Source organism: Rhamphochromis longiceps, linkage group LG4 (assembly GCF_057381845.1).
Source record: "Rhamphochromis longiceps isolate RC_006_pf linkage group LG4, R_longiceps_female_GT1.1, whole genome shotgun sequence".
In the NCBI taxonomy this organism is placed as follows: domain Eukaryota; kingdom Metazoa; phylum Chordata; class Actinopteri; order Cichliformes; family Cichlidae; genus Rhamphochromis; species Rhamphochromis longiceps.
In genome coordinates, this window is record NC_140560.1 from 5,324,494 (window position 1) to 5,337,602 (window position 13,109).

Here is a 13,109-nt window from a genome sequence, read left to right on the forward strand (position 1 = left end):
CACACACACACACACACACACACACACACACACACACACACACACATGCAAGTTTAGTTTAGGGATATATGAAGGATGATTTAGAATTCATGAAGGTTCATTCTGCAGGATGATGTATTGCTAATGGAAATGAACTATATGGGAGTCCGGCCATGCAGCAGTGAAGATGCTTACTGCATAACTACAACATCCATGGTTTAATTCTTGCTGTTAAACTGAACATGCTTCATGCTTCTACCTATTTTGGCTCCCTTTTTCAGTAGAGCGATGACTGCAGAAGTGTTTCTGCAGCCGACTGCTCGATCCAGAGGGCGCATCCCGCTGCAGTCCACATGCTCCACTGATGCACCGTGATCCACAAGGTACTGCACCTGGACACGGATCAAAGCGACATTTTTCACCACTTTTATAAATTCTCCTCCGGCTACATTACATTGCCCTCTGCAGCGGCTGCAGAACAGGTAGGACAGGTAACTGTTCTAAATTAACTAACACAATCATGGTTACTCTGGCTGTACACACCACATCTGGGTCTCCGCAGAATGCAGCCAGATCCAGAGGCGTGCGTCCATTGCGGTCTGCATGGGTTGTGGCTGCTCCTCTCTCCACAAGCTCTCTGACCAATGAGAGCTGGCCTTTTAGACACGCCCAGCTCAGTGCCGTTAGCCCTTCTCTGTCGGTCTGTTCGAGGGAGGCTCCTGGAAACAGACAGATTCATTAGGGTGGGAGCTATTGTCAGGGTCAGAGTGATTAGAATGGGGGCTCTAAGGACGACCTTATAAATAATGGCTACAAACATGGCCTCACTAGTCTCAGCACACATGCCATTTCTGTTAAAACCGTCAATTCCTACAGTGGAGTGTTTGATCACGAGGACAACAGATTCATTTCATATTTCTTCTACTTTTTTTGTCAGTGTTAGGAAAGAGGAAAACACGTTTTTACAGCAGTGTACACGCTGAGAATACTGTACAGTATCACAGCTGTCCTCTAAGATTAGCGTTTGTAGTTAAAGTATTATTGATTAGGATCAATCTCGTTTTCAAGGGTTTTTTAACATCGGAATCTCCTGATCAAAGAAAAAGTAAAAAATACTTTCTGACTGCACTGAAGTTGGACATAAACAATGTTACTGCTGGTTTAATTGCATTGCTGCAGCAACTCTTGCTGTTTTTCTGGCTGCAGAGTGCAGTGTGTGATTACCATGATCCAGCAGCAGCTGGGCAGTGCTCATGTGTCCCTCTGAGGCTGCAGTCATCAGAGATGTTCGCCCCTGCTGGTCCACCATGTTCACCTCCACCCCCTGATTCAGAAACAACTCCACCACCTGACCGAAGGATGCAGGAGGAGGAAGACTGCAGTTATCTGCTGCAGGTATCGTGTGATCATGTGCCTGTTTGCTTTCTGGTTCCACCATACCTGCCAGTGACCCCGTCTCACGGCGCTGAAAAGTGGAGTGACACCCTGCTTGTTTCCTTGCTCCACAGCTGCCCCCTGATCCAACAACAGCCTGCAGACAGACAGACAGCCACATCCTGCTGCTGCTGTCAGAGCTGACGCAAACACACAGAGTGAGACAAGGGAAACCAGACGATTACAAACTTCAGCTCTGTAACTGAACACATGGCATTATAAAGCTGTGGTAGGTGTTAGAGAACAAACATTAAATATAGAAGCCAGAGTTTATTTTGAAATGACGCGATGGATATTAAATGAATCCACGTCTGAGCTTTGGTAAGAAAAGTTTGCAATGAGACAGAATCACCCAGGTCTGATCCTGGCTCTGCTGGAGGTTTTTCCTTCCCACTGTCACCAAGCGCTTTCTCACCGAGGGGACGTCTGATGTTGGGATTTTCACTGTACTACTTTAGGGTCTTTATCTTACAACATAAAGGACCTCGAGATGACTACATAAATAAAACTTCTGTATTTCTTAGGAGAACCTTTTGTTTTCAGTGTAGTTTTCTATTGTGTATTTGCTCGTTTCCATTTCGTTTTTATTGCTTCAGTATAGTTGTTATTGTATCAGCTTGTTTTTCACATTTACTGTATGTTTTTATTTTTATTTATTTATTTTTTGTCTCATTTTAATTATATTTTTCAAAGACTTATTTTATTGTGTTGGTTTTTTGCTCTTATATAATATAAATATAATAATCTTGGCCAGAGGAACCAAACATGTAGAAGAGTCTAAATACTTATTTTTTCTGTTTTTACTGAAGTGAACATTTTCGTCCACTAGATGCTACTAATGTAAAGTATAGTGATCAGTCATGTTGTCTCCTGTTTGCCTCTCATTAATTATGAGGTTGTGGTGGGAAAATGATCCTGCTACATCATCCGTTATTGTAAATGACCTTTTAAGCAAACCAAAGCATGTTTATGAAAACATTGTTTCCCACCATGTTCCACGTGAATTTATCACACTGATGGCGTCTGGTTGACAGAAAAACAAAGCCTGCCGTGACAAAGTAGTTACACAATAGTAGTTACATGGTCATTACCTGTCTCTCCCCATAGACTGTCATATGTGTTGATCTCAGGTCTCTCCTCCCCTTCTTCATCTTCCTCTGGAAGGTCCAATAGGTATGACACCATCTACACACACACACACACACACACCCGACTATGTGATTGTATATTCTGTACCACACAGTGTTATACATTAAAGGTGTGTATGTGTGTGTTTGTATCACCTCTGTGTGTCCCATGCTGGCTGCAGCAATCAAAGCCTGCTGCACTGCTTGGCTCCTGCTTGCCCCCTTCTGTCCACAGCAGGTAGTACAACTCCACTCCGCCCTCTTTAGGAGAAAGCGCAGCACCTCGAGGTGGCCTCGCTGGGCTGCGTGAACCAGCACGCACCGACCGGAGCCGTCCACGTGACCCACCTGCACCCAAGGGGAGACAGACACTCAAAAACAGGGTTGGGACTCTTTCTAGGTTAAATTGCAGTGATGCCACTTACTATCAGAAAAGGTTATGAGACCAAGAATCAAAAGAAAAAGAGCAACTGAACTGCAACAATCTCAATTTTCCTTATTTAACATATTTCACTGTATGTATAAGGTTGGCCCCTTGCATACCACGGTGATATTTTTTTGTGCACAATTACCTTGGAACAACGCGAGGGACAGAAAACTATTACTTTTTTCAGCAAATGGTGGATCTACAAGCTACTGAATTATGGGATGTACTGCACAGAAGCCTGTGAAAATCCTGCTGTTGTCATTCTTTACATTAGCTGCAAACATCTGTCTGACACCAAACTGCACATGTGGAGTAGAACTGGTAGCTACCTTGGCTCTGTGCTGACTCAGCATTGTGACGATATCCAGGTGACCAGCTGCAGCAGCGAATCCCAGTGCAGTCAAACCGTCATGTGACCAAGCATCCAGCTAAAAATTGAAGGTGGAATTGTGGTTGGAGTAAATCTGCTCTTGTTAACACCCAATGACACGTCTCTATGAACTCACATGATGTTTAAAAAGCTCCACGGCCTTTTCTTTTTCCTTACCTGTGCTCCATGATCAAGCAGCAGTGCTACAGCATCAGTGTGGCCCAGGTGAGCGTGGACACACAGCAGGGGGGCGTTGTTCAGGACATCGCTACAGTAATCCACATCAGCCCCAGCCATAATCAGCAATCTGCTCACCTGCAAAAGGAAAAGAGGAAAGTTACAGCAGAACTGTGGTGGGAAATACACTCGTGTGTGTGTGAGTATGCATTGTTACCTTGATATTGGGGGTGTAGAGGTTGCGCAGTGACGCAAGAACAGGGCTCAGGCTCTGGGTGCTGTATGACAGCCACAGCCCTTGCAGAACTGAGGAGGAAACCCCTAGCTTCCTACTCAGGCCCTGGATGAGGAGAACAAATGCGACAGAAACCAACAGTTAGACATAAAACAGTGGCATCTCATTGGTTTGTGATCTGTAAAAAAAATCTACTGGTGTGGTTTCCAGCCCCATGTATCTGCGTATGCGTGTCTAACTTTGTGTGTGAGAGCTCGCCTTGTAGATGTGCGCCTTCAGGATGTGATGCCCGAGCTCCAGTGTCTGCTGTCGGGTCAGCTTTCCTGCCTGTCTGCAGAGCCAGAAGGACAGGAGAGTGTGGCCACTCCTGGAAACAGAGACACACAGCTCAGTGAGAAACATCTGTCCCTGTTTTCTTCTCTCTCCATTTGTCACTCATGCCCTCTGGCCCTCTGACTATACCTGGGATCGCAGAGGAACCGGTCATCCTGGCCCTCCTCCCTCCACATGAGCCACTCCCTGAAGGAGGTGTGGTTTAGCATCCGACTGCCGTCGCTGCGCCGCAAAAGGAACGAGGAGAGCTGCTCCAGGCGCTGTGAGAACTCCGCCCACTCCAGCGAACCTCCGGCCAGGGTGCCCGCATTTACCACCTCAAACAGCTGTGCATTGACAGTATTGTATCCACTGTTAGCAACTATTAGCATGCTAGCACTAACTGAAGCACAGCTGAGTCTGAAAGGCACATCAGGAAGTTTGATGATATTTGTTCATAAAAAAATATCCTGATAAGGTCACTGATTTCAAAGGACGGTTCTTACAAGGTGACACAATTATACACACAATCGATGCATTTCAAGTCATTACTTTGAGGGCTTAAATCTATTTGCAATATCAAATATGGCTCTGTGAGTAATATCATGGTCTAATTATAACGGTGTGGTGTGAATGAGACACGGCGGGTCCAGGGATCATAGGTTTGAGCCATTTTATTCAATATTCACACCACAACACACCAACCCCTGAGTCCCCGTGTTTATAACTAGGCGGGCGTGATGAAGGATGCCGTGCAGGTGCGTCCGCCCTCCCTGCACAACACCGCAGACCACGCCCCACCACAAACGGTGATAAAGATGACAGAGGAACATTGTACAGTTCCCTGAAGGAGGGACCAACAATCAATTTTGAGCCAGCGGGGGAAGAATATGTTGTCAGTATTGCTAATGCTCACTAGAGTTATTCGGTGTGTATATTTGTTAAACAGTCATCTTCACTGAAGAAAAAAGTATCTCGTGTATGTGTGCTCACAAAATTCAGTAGTGTTACAAACGTTACTTCCAGTAAACTCATCATGTTCCGAGTCCACAGTATACTACATAAAGTTTACCAACGTGAAAATGCTGGTGTGCTATGCTACAATCACACTGGGGACCACAGCCCACAAATTACTAAATTACTACAAACTTGTTGCCTTTGAAATGGTTGTTTTGAGACGGTGACCAGGCCTGTCAGCTCAGTCAGCTGCCATCCTCAAAACAACTTTGCTGTGTCAAGATGGCAGAATAACAGCAATAAGACAGAATCAGTCTACAACTGATTGGCGTCAAGTCAGCAATTATATGCAATGTTTTTGTGATGCTAAAACGAATAACTATGATAAATGTACTACCTGCAGTCAATTACTGATTTTTCCTAGTTGCAAGGAAGCTGCTGTCCTGTTTTTACTCTACTGCGACTGAGCCTTTACCTGCTGGTCAGTCAGCGGGTGCAGCGATGCCACAGTAACGTTGAGTAAAGGTAGAACTCTCTGGAAGGACGACTGGGTGGGAAAGCGCATGTTGAGCTGCAGCAGGTAAACCTCTGCTAGACTCACAGGAACCACCTGCACGCACACACACACACACACACACACGCACGCACGCACGCACGCACACACGCGCACACACACACACACACACACACCCATTAAAAGCCTTTTCGGTATATCAGATGAGCTACAAAGAGTGCACACATTTGTGCTTTATGGTTACACATCAGTATCTCTTTGTTTACATTGAAAATGCCACGCCCACTATTTTCCGCAGTGTCCAATTATTTAAACTAACATGCTCTCGCTCTTGTACGCTTCAGTTATTTCAGCTGACATTTGTTTATATTATGTTTACACTGAAACTTAAACAAGTCACAGAATCGCTGCTAGTAAACTTTTTGGCATGCACATTTCAAATACAGATTAAGTTCAGGGTCGACTGAAACTGATGTTGGTGATTTTCAGTGGAAAATATGTTGCTGAGTTTCAGAGACTGTCCCTTTCACAAAGTTGTTTGACATAAAATTCAATGACTGAAACTAATTTTAAAATAAAATGTAGTCAGAACAGTCAGTCCCTTTAAATACATTTACTCAAATGCTGATATAATCTCCAAGAGCCAACTGTGACGGACATTTTTCCACGGCACGGTAACTGACTGAATGTGTCTATAGCTTTTTAAACAGTAGCACACACTAAATATTTCCAGTATGGGGAAGATTAGTAACTGTCCTGTATTTTGGCTAAACAAATCTGGTAAAAATGACAAGCAGACAGTAGATAAAATAATTTTTGCCGTCCATGTGGAGTTCCTGTAACAATGTGATGTCATGTGGAAACTATGAATACTGCTTGATTTATTTCATCCGTGTTTAAATGAAAGTGCTTTAATCTGTGTCGATTATACTTCAACTGTCAGTTACTTCTTTAGTCTAGTTTGTAGCAGTCTCGACTTTCTTCAGGACTTTATTTGACCTTTACCTTCTTTCTCCATCTCACCTTGAAGCTGGAGCTCTTCAGAACGAGGTATCCCCCCTCTATCAGGTCCAGGATCAGTTTTAAATAGAGATATGAGCCTCTGCTCAGGCTCTTCAGGTGGCTGATCAGTTTGGACAGTGCAGTGTTATCGAGGCGGCCATTGCTCAGTGACACATTGCTTTGGATCTCAGTGCTGCTGTGGATACGCTGCATCAGGTAACCCTGAGAAAAGACAGACCGATGCAGTACAGATGTGCAGACAGACAGAGAAATAGAAATCTATTTACACCTTACCTGCAGGTCCTGGTCTATGGCGCTATTCTCATCCTTTCGGTCTAAAGAGATGCGGTGAAAGGGCAGAGAATGAGTGATGTCCTGATTGAATAAAAACACAAAGAAACAGATTTTGTTAGTTCAGAAAAAGTTGTGTTTATTAGCCGTGTGTGCTGCTCACAGTAATTTGGCAGCACAGACAGTATTTGCTTCAGAATAATATGATTTTAATCATATTCAGAAGGTTCCAAACTGATAAGAGATATTCAGTTAACACTGGTAACAATGGCAGAAACCAACACAACTCAAAATAGTCCCCATGTGCTTGTTTGTATGTTTATGCTCTCTTCACAATGCCGGGAACCTAGGACCCACTGCACTAGCATAGAGTCTTTCTCCTTTAATGTGTTCAGGGTGAACCTGCTCTCATCTATGGAGCTGCTAGTTCTGGATTTGTATGGCAGATGTCTATCAGGCTCCACAGTGCTGGGCTGTGACCAAAAGGCCCACTAGAGGACATCGGGCCCTGAGACCACCCTCATGAAGTCTGTTTCTGATTGTTTGGTCAGAATCATTCACACATGTTCTCATCCTCTTCAACCCTGTCCAGGTCTCCTACAGTCTCCTGGAATCTCTTCGATGTTCTTGAGACTGTGCTGAAAGACACAGCAAACCTTGCAGGAATGGCACGCATTGGCAGGAGCCGGACTACCCGTGTGACCTCTGTAGGGTCCAGGTATCACCTCATTAGACCACTGTTAATGGACATTAGAGGACATTAGACCACTGTTACAGCACGATCAGGGGGGCCTATGGTGCGGTGCCCCGCGCTTCACTCAGACTTTCTGACCACGTCATGATCCACCTAATCCCCGCGTACAGACAGAGGCTGAAGCTCTCCAAACCTGTCGTGAGGACCAAAAAACTGTGGAGCAACGAGGCTGTGGAGGAGCTTCGCACGTGTTTGGAGTCTACAGACTGGGACACAATGAAGGCTGCTTCTAACAGCTTGGACGAGTTTACGGACACTGTCACCTCCTATATCCACTTCTGTGAGGACAGCATTGTGCCATCACGCACCAGGGTGAGTTATAACAATGACAAACCCTGGTTTACTCCTAAACTCAAAAAGCTGTGGCTGGAAAAGAGAAAGGCGTTCAGAAGCGGAGACAGGGACTGCTACAGAGAGGCCAAGTACAGGTTCACTAAAGAAGTGGACGTTGCTAAACACCAGCACTCTGAGAAGATGCAGCAGCAGATCTCAGAGAATGACTCGGCCTCTGTGTGGAAAGGTTTTAGGAATATCACCAACTACAAGCCTAAAACCCCCCACTCCACTGACGACTTGCTCTTGGCCAACACCCTCAACGACTTTTACTGCCGTTTTGACGAGCCATCAGGCAGCCTTCACACCTCCAACGGCCCCAACAATAGAGACACTTTGGACACTCATTCCCCCACCTCTCCCCCCTCCATAGAGCCATCACCACCTTCAATCACTTCACCTGCAACACCCCCCTCCTCACCCCACACAAAGGAGGATTTCACACCACCTCCTCCCACCACAACTCTTCATATTCATGAAGCAGGTGTGAGGAAGCAGTTTAAGAGTCTGAATGCTCGAAAAGCTCCCGGCCCAGACGGTGTGTCTCCTGCCACCCTCAGACACTGTGCAAACGAGCTGGCCCCAGTGTTTTCTGGCATTTTCAACTCCTCACTGCAGGCATGTCATGTGCCTGCCTGCTTCAAGTCCTCCACCATAATCCCTGTCCCCAAGAAACCTAGGATCACTGGACTAAATGACTACAGACCCGTGGCTCTGACATCTGTGGTCATGAAGTCTTTTGAGCACCTGGTTCTCTCCTATCTCAAGACCCTCACGGCCCCCCTCCTGGACCCCCTGCAGTTTGCATACAGAGCCAACAGGTCTGTAGACGACGCCATCAACATGGCCCTACACTTCATCCTGCAGCATCTGGACTCCCCAGGAACCTACGCCAGGATCCTGTTTGTGGACTTCAGCTCTGCCTTCAACACCATCCTTCCAGACCATCTCCGAGACAAGCTTTCCCAGATGAATGTGCCTGATCCCATCTGCCGGTGGATCACTGACTTCCTGACGGACAGGAAGCAGCATGTGAGGCTGGGAAAGAATGTCTCGGACTCCCGGACCATCAGCACCGGCTCCCCTCAGGGCTGTGTTCTTTCTCCTCTGCTCTTCTCCCTGTACACCAACTGCTGCACCTCCACCCACCAGTCTGTCAAGCTAATCAAGTTTGCAGATGACACCACCGTTATCGGACTCATCTCGGACGGGGATGAGTCTGCCTACAGGAGGGAGGTTGAACGTCTGGTGTCCTGGTGCAGCCACAACAACCTGGTGCTGAATGCCCAGAAGACAGTGGAGATTATTGTGGACTTCAGGAAGCACACAGCCCCACTCCCCCCCATCATCCTGACTGACACCCCCATCACCTCTGTGGACTCATTCCGCTTCCTGGGTACCACCATCACCCAGGACCTGAAGTGGGAGCCCACCATCACCTCCGTCATCAAGAAAGCCCAGCAGAGGATGTACTTCCTGAGGCAGCTGAAGAAATTCAACCTGCCAATAAGGACGATGATGCAGTTCTACACTGCAATCATCGAGTCCATCCTCACCTCCTCCATCACCGTGTGGTACGCTGGAGCCTCTATCAGGGACAAACAGAGACTGCAGCGTGTTGTGCGCTCTGCTGAGAAGGTGATTGGCTGCAGACTCCCATCTCTGCAGGACCTGTACACCTCCAGGACATTGCGGCGTGCAGCTCGGATCTCAGCTGACCCTTCTCACCCTGGACACAGTCTGTTTGACCTGCTCCCCTCAGGCAGGAGGCTCCGGTCCATTCGCACCAGAACCTCTCGCCATAAGAACAGTTTCTTCCCCTCTGCTGTCGGACACATGAACAATAACCATATGACTGTTCCCACCACTAACACATGACCCTACGCTGTGTTCACTGCATCATTCCATGTTTGTCACTGATCACCACCTGCACTCATGTATATATCATGTATATATCTATCTACTTAGCACTTTTAATTCTTATTCTTATTTTTATTTATTTATTTATTTTTCATGTCTATTTTAGCGTAATTTATGACAGTATGTTTGCACTGAAGCACCGCAGCAATTTCCTAATGTTGTAAACCTGCTCAACATTTGGCAATAAAACCTTTCTGATTCTGATTCTGATTCTCATGCTACCAGGTGACCCCAGTCAAATGCAAACAAATGCAGAAGTAGTGAAAAAACAGTCGGAAAAGATGAGGAGGGAAAAATGTCTGTGTCCTCCAGTTGTAAAACCATTCCTGTTTTGGGGGTTGCCTCATTGTTGCCCCTCTAACGCACCTGTGTGCTCTTTTGTTCCCATTTCACGGCCACCTTTGTGATTTTACACTTCTGTGTGTTTGTGACTGGTGTTTACCTGCTGACTGGTCCTGACAGTGGTAATGACCTTCAGCCAGGAAGGAAATCTCTGGATGGTTCGGGATAGAAAGGAGGTCAGCGTGTCGCCGTAGTCCGGCCGGTGGAACTCTGCCTCGTTTAGCCCATCAATCAGTACAATAAGGCCCGCCCCTTCTACATGCAGTTTATTTTCTGGAAAACAAACAAAACAAACTCACATTGCATCATTGCACATCAGTTAATGTGCCACAGCAGAATGTAGTAGAAGCTGTACCTCTGTAGAGAGCATCGAGCGGTTCTAGTATTCCTTTCTGAAGGGCAGAGATCGGATCCTGGATACAGGAGCGCAGACTGAGCATGCTCTGGAGCTGTGGCGCCCGGTGCAGTAGTTCACGATAGGTGGCCAGCTGAGGCGCGCTGCTTAATGTAGCCGCCATGTTGTGGACAAACTCCGGAACGAGACAGGTGTGGCAGTTATCGGCCTGACAGAAATGATATGAGACTACCTACAAATCAGAGGCAGAAGAAAGTCGGTGAATCATCTGTAGATTTTCAGTAAAACTTTGCTAAGGTGGATTCACACGCTGGCCTTTTAGCTTGAGAGACTAAGTGATCATTCATTACACTGGTTGGTATTACAGCAGTCTAATTCATGTGGGTCTTTTATGGTCATTTCCACTGCTGTACACAAGCAGCCTACAGAAAATTATGAGAAGCACAACAGGTCATCTTTGATTAAAAAGTAGAAAGAGGAATGAAGTAGGGACACTACCTGTCCCGCGAGCCTCCTCAGCGCCTCCTCCTGTCTCCTCCTCATTTCTGGTGTGCCTGGACAGCTTTCTCCTGACCCCCCTTCATCTCCTCCTCCACCTCTTCCCAGGGAGTCGTGGGAAAAAGTCTCCACATCTGGGAAATTCAAACATACAAACGTGTCATTCTTTCTGAGCAGCTGTTGCCTTCATTAACTGCATGATTTTACACTGTTTTTCTGATGCCTGGCTCAGCTATGGGTCTGGCTACTGGCCCTGTGGATTTTATTGGGTTACATATGATGACTCTGTTAGTCTGAGTGAATTTAAGTACATAAACATTTTTGTCTAAACTGGTCAAAGACACTCAGAGCCTCGTCTTGGCTGTGTGCTTTGGCTCTTTATCTTGCTGAACCTCTTTTCCAGTGTCAGTGGTGAGAGGCTACACAAGAAATGAACTTTCTGATATGCAAACGCAACCAGAAGACAGTTTAACTCTTGCATACGTTTTTTCTAGGGTTCTGCTAATATCCACATAATGTCTCTTGTACGACACAGTTTACAGAGCTGTGAAACAGGAGGGATCTTTTCCTCTTACGTTTGTTTATGGTCTGGCTGCTAGAAGCATTTGGCCACATACGGTTTCCATGACAACTAAGTGCCACCAAGCGAGCAATGATGGCCGTTTTGCCAAATCCCATGTTGCCGATGATAACCGCGCCCCGGCTGGTTGCTGGATCATCACTGCGGAGGCAGGTGTCCATTTCTTGGAAGAGCCACTCCCTGCCGGTGAAGAGCCAATCAGATGAGAGACCAGGAACCTCAAAGTGAAGCGGCTTCAGGTTCAGAGAGGGAGTGAAACGAACTGCTGGAAGAGAGGGAAGAGAGGAGCGCGTGTAATGCTGCCATTTATTATAACTGCATCTCAGGATGTTTGGCACCATGTGTGCATTTACCTCTGTGGTCCTGTTGACTACGAATCCCAGAATTCTGTCTAGGCATTCTGAGGGATGTCCTTGAAGGGATGTGTCTCTGCTGCTCATCAAGATAAGCCAGGTCTTCAAGGTGGGCTGAACTAGTGGCTAAAGAGAAATAAAAAAAAAAATGCTGTAATAAGACTGCTGCAAAATAACTGACATAATGTGCTTTATACAGATGCTAAGTTGGTTATAGAAAACTAAATTAGAGCCGTTTGTAGATATATTTTTTTCCACTGAAGAAACTCCAAAGTTTAAGTTAGCTATGGTGAATGTGTCCTTACTACTTGGTACAAACAGGTCTGGCACTTTGGTAAACCGATGCATTCACGTTCTTGCCAAAGGTTAGACGAGAATATTCTTATAATTCTTGTTTCTGTTAAAGGAGGACACAGCTAGGAGAAATTAGTCAGTATAAAAGATGGATGTAGCCAACATGATGTCACCATCTGCTTTGTGAAGTCTTTTTATGTAGCCTAGAGCTATATATATGTAGAGTCACCTTCATCAGCGAGACTCTTGTTTTACATTCTATGGACTCATATAGCTCCTAGACTTTAAATCTCTTTTAAAACTGTTCTTATTGTTCATTTACCATTAACATACCTCCACAAATACGCTCCACAACAGTGAGAAATATTTAAAAACTCTCAGTAACAAATATGTTACAAATCGCTGTATGAACAATTTAACAAATTAATCTTAACATAACACCAACCAAGCAAAAGTACTCATGTGTCTTCTAGCTTGTATGAAGACAAACGTGTTTATAGCTTTAGAACAGATTTCCGTATCTGTTGTTAGCAAAGCAAACAGGCAGGATTACTAGGATTTCAGCATCTTGACAGTTCCTAAAAAGTTGATATAAAACCTAACAAAGGACTAATACAAGTTAAAAACTTTAACTTTCCCTGGCTGCAAACACAAAGCTGTGAGAAACCTACCAGAACTTTTGTCTTAATGACTCCAGTAACAATCCTGTTGCACTGCAGAGAATACGAGTGCAGGCTGTGCCTTGTATCCTGTGTGTCACTTCCTTCCTTCCCCAAAGTGCTCATGACTTTTAGCTTTTATTGAAACAGGAGAAGGAGAAGAGGAAAAGGAGAATGGGCTCTGAACACGTTACCC

At 45.6% G+C, this 13,109-nt stretch overlaps 1 protein-coding gene across 4 annotated transcripts in view; it reads right to left on the minus strand.

Moving 5' to 3' along the window:
• The window catches only part of tanc2a (tetratricopeptide repeat, ankyrin repeat and coiled-coil containing 2a), a 57,058-nt gene that overhangs the window by 6,527 nt on the left and 37,422 nt on the right, over positions 1–13,109 (minus strand). For 2 of the 4 annotated variants that reach the window (XM_085402996.1, XM_085402993.1), the window contains 19 exons: positions 11,961–12,086; positions 11,603–11,872; positions 11,028–11,161; positions 10,530–10,761; positions 10,275–10,447; positions 6,829–6,909; positions 6,556–6,756; positions 5,494–5,628; positions 4,212–4,408; positions 4,008–4,116; positions 3,732–3,854; positions 3,515–3,652; positions 3,297–3,395; positions 2,697–2,888; positions 2,505–2,598; positions 1,420–1,553; positions 1,204–1,327; positions 523–698; positions 239–371 (listed from right to left, as the gene is read on the minus strand). In XM_085402996.1, the coding sequence (XP_085259122.1) occupies positions 239–371; positions 523–698; positions 1,204–1,327; positions 1,420–1,553; positions 2,505–2,598; positions 2,697–2,888; positions 3,297–3,395; positions 3,515–3,652; positions 3,732–3,854; positions 4,008–4,116; positions 4,212–4,408; positions 5,494–5,628; positions 6,556–6,756; positions 6,829–6,909; positions 10,275–10,447; positions 10,530–10,761; positions 11,028–11,161; positions 11,603–11,872; positions 11,961–12,086 (2,871 nt within the window). Of the gene's footprint in view, positions 1–238; positions 372–522; positions 699–1,203; positions 1,328–1,419; positions 1,554–2,504; positions 2,599–2,696; positions 2,889–3,296; positions 3,396–3,514; positions 3,653–3,731; positions 3,855–4,007; positions 4,117–4,211; positions 4,409–5,493; positions 5,629–6,555; positions 6,757–6,828; positions 6,910–10,274; positions 10,448–10,529; positions 10,762–11,027; positions 11,162–11,602; positions 11,873–11,960; positions 12,087–12,925; positions 13,026–13,109 lie in introns of those variants that run through there. The other 2 variants (XM_085402997.1, XM_085402994.1) reach the window with 2 other exon arrangements.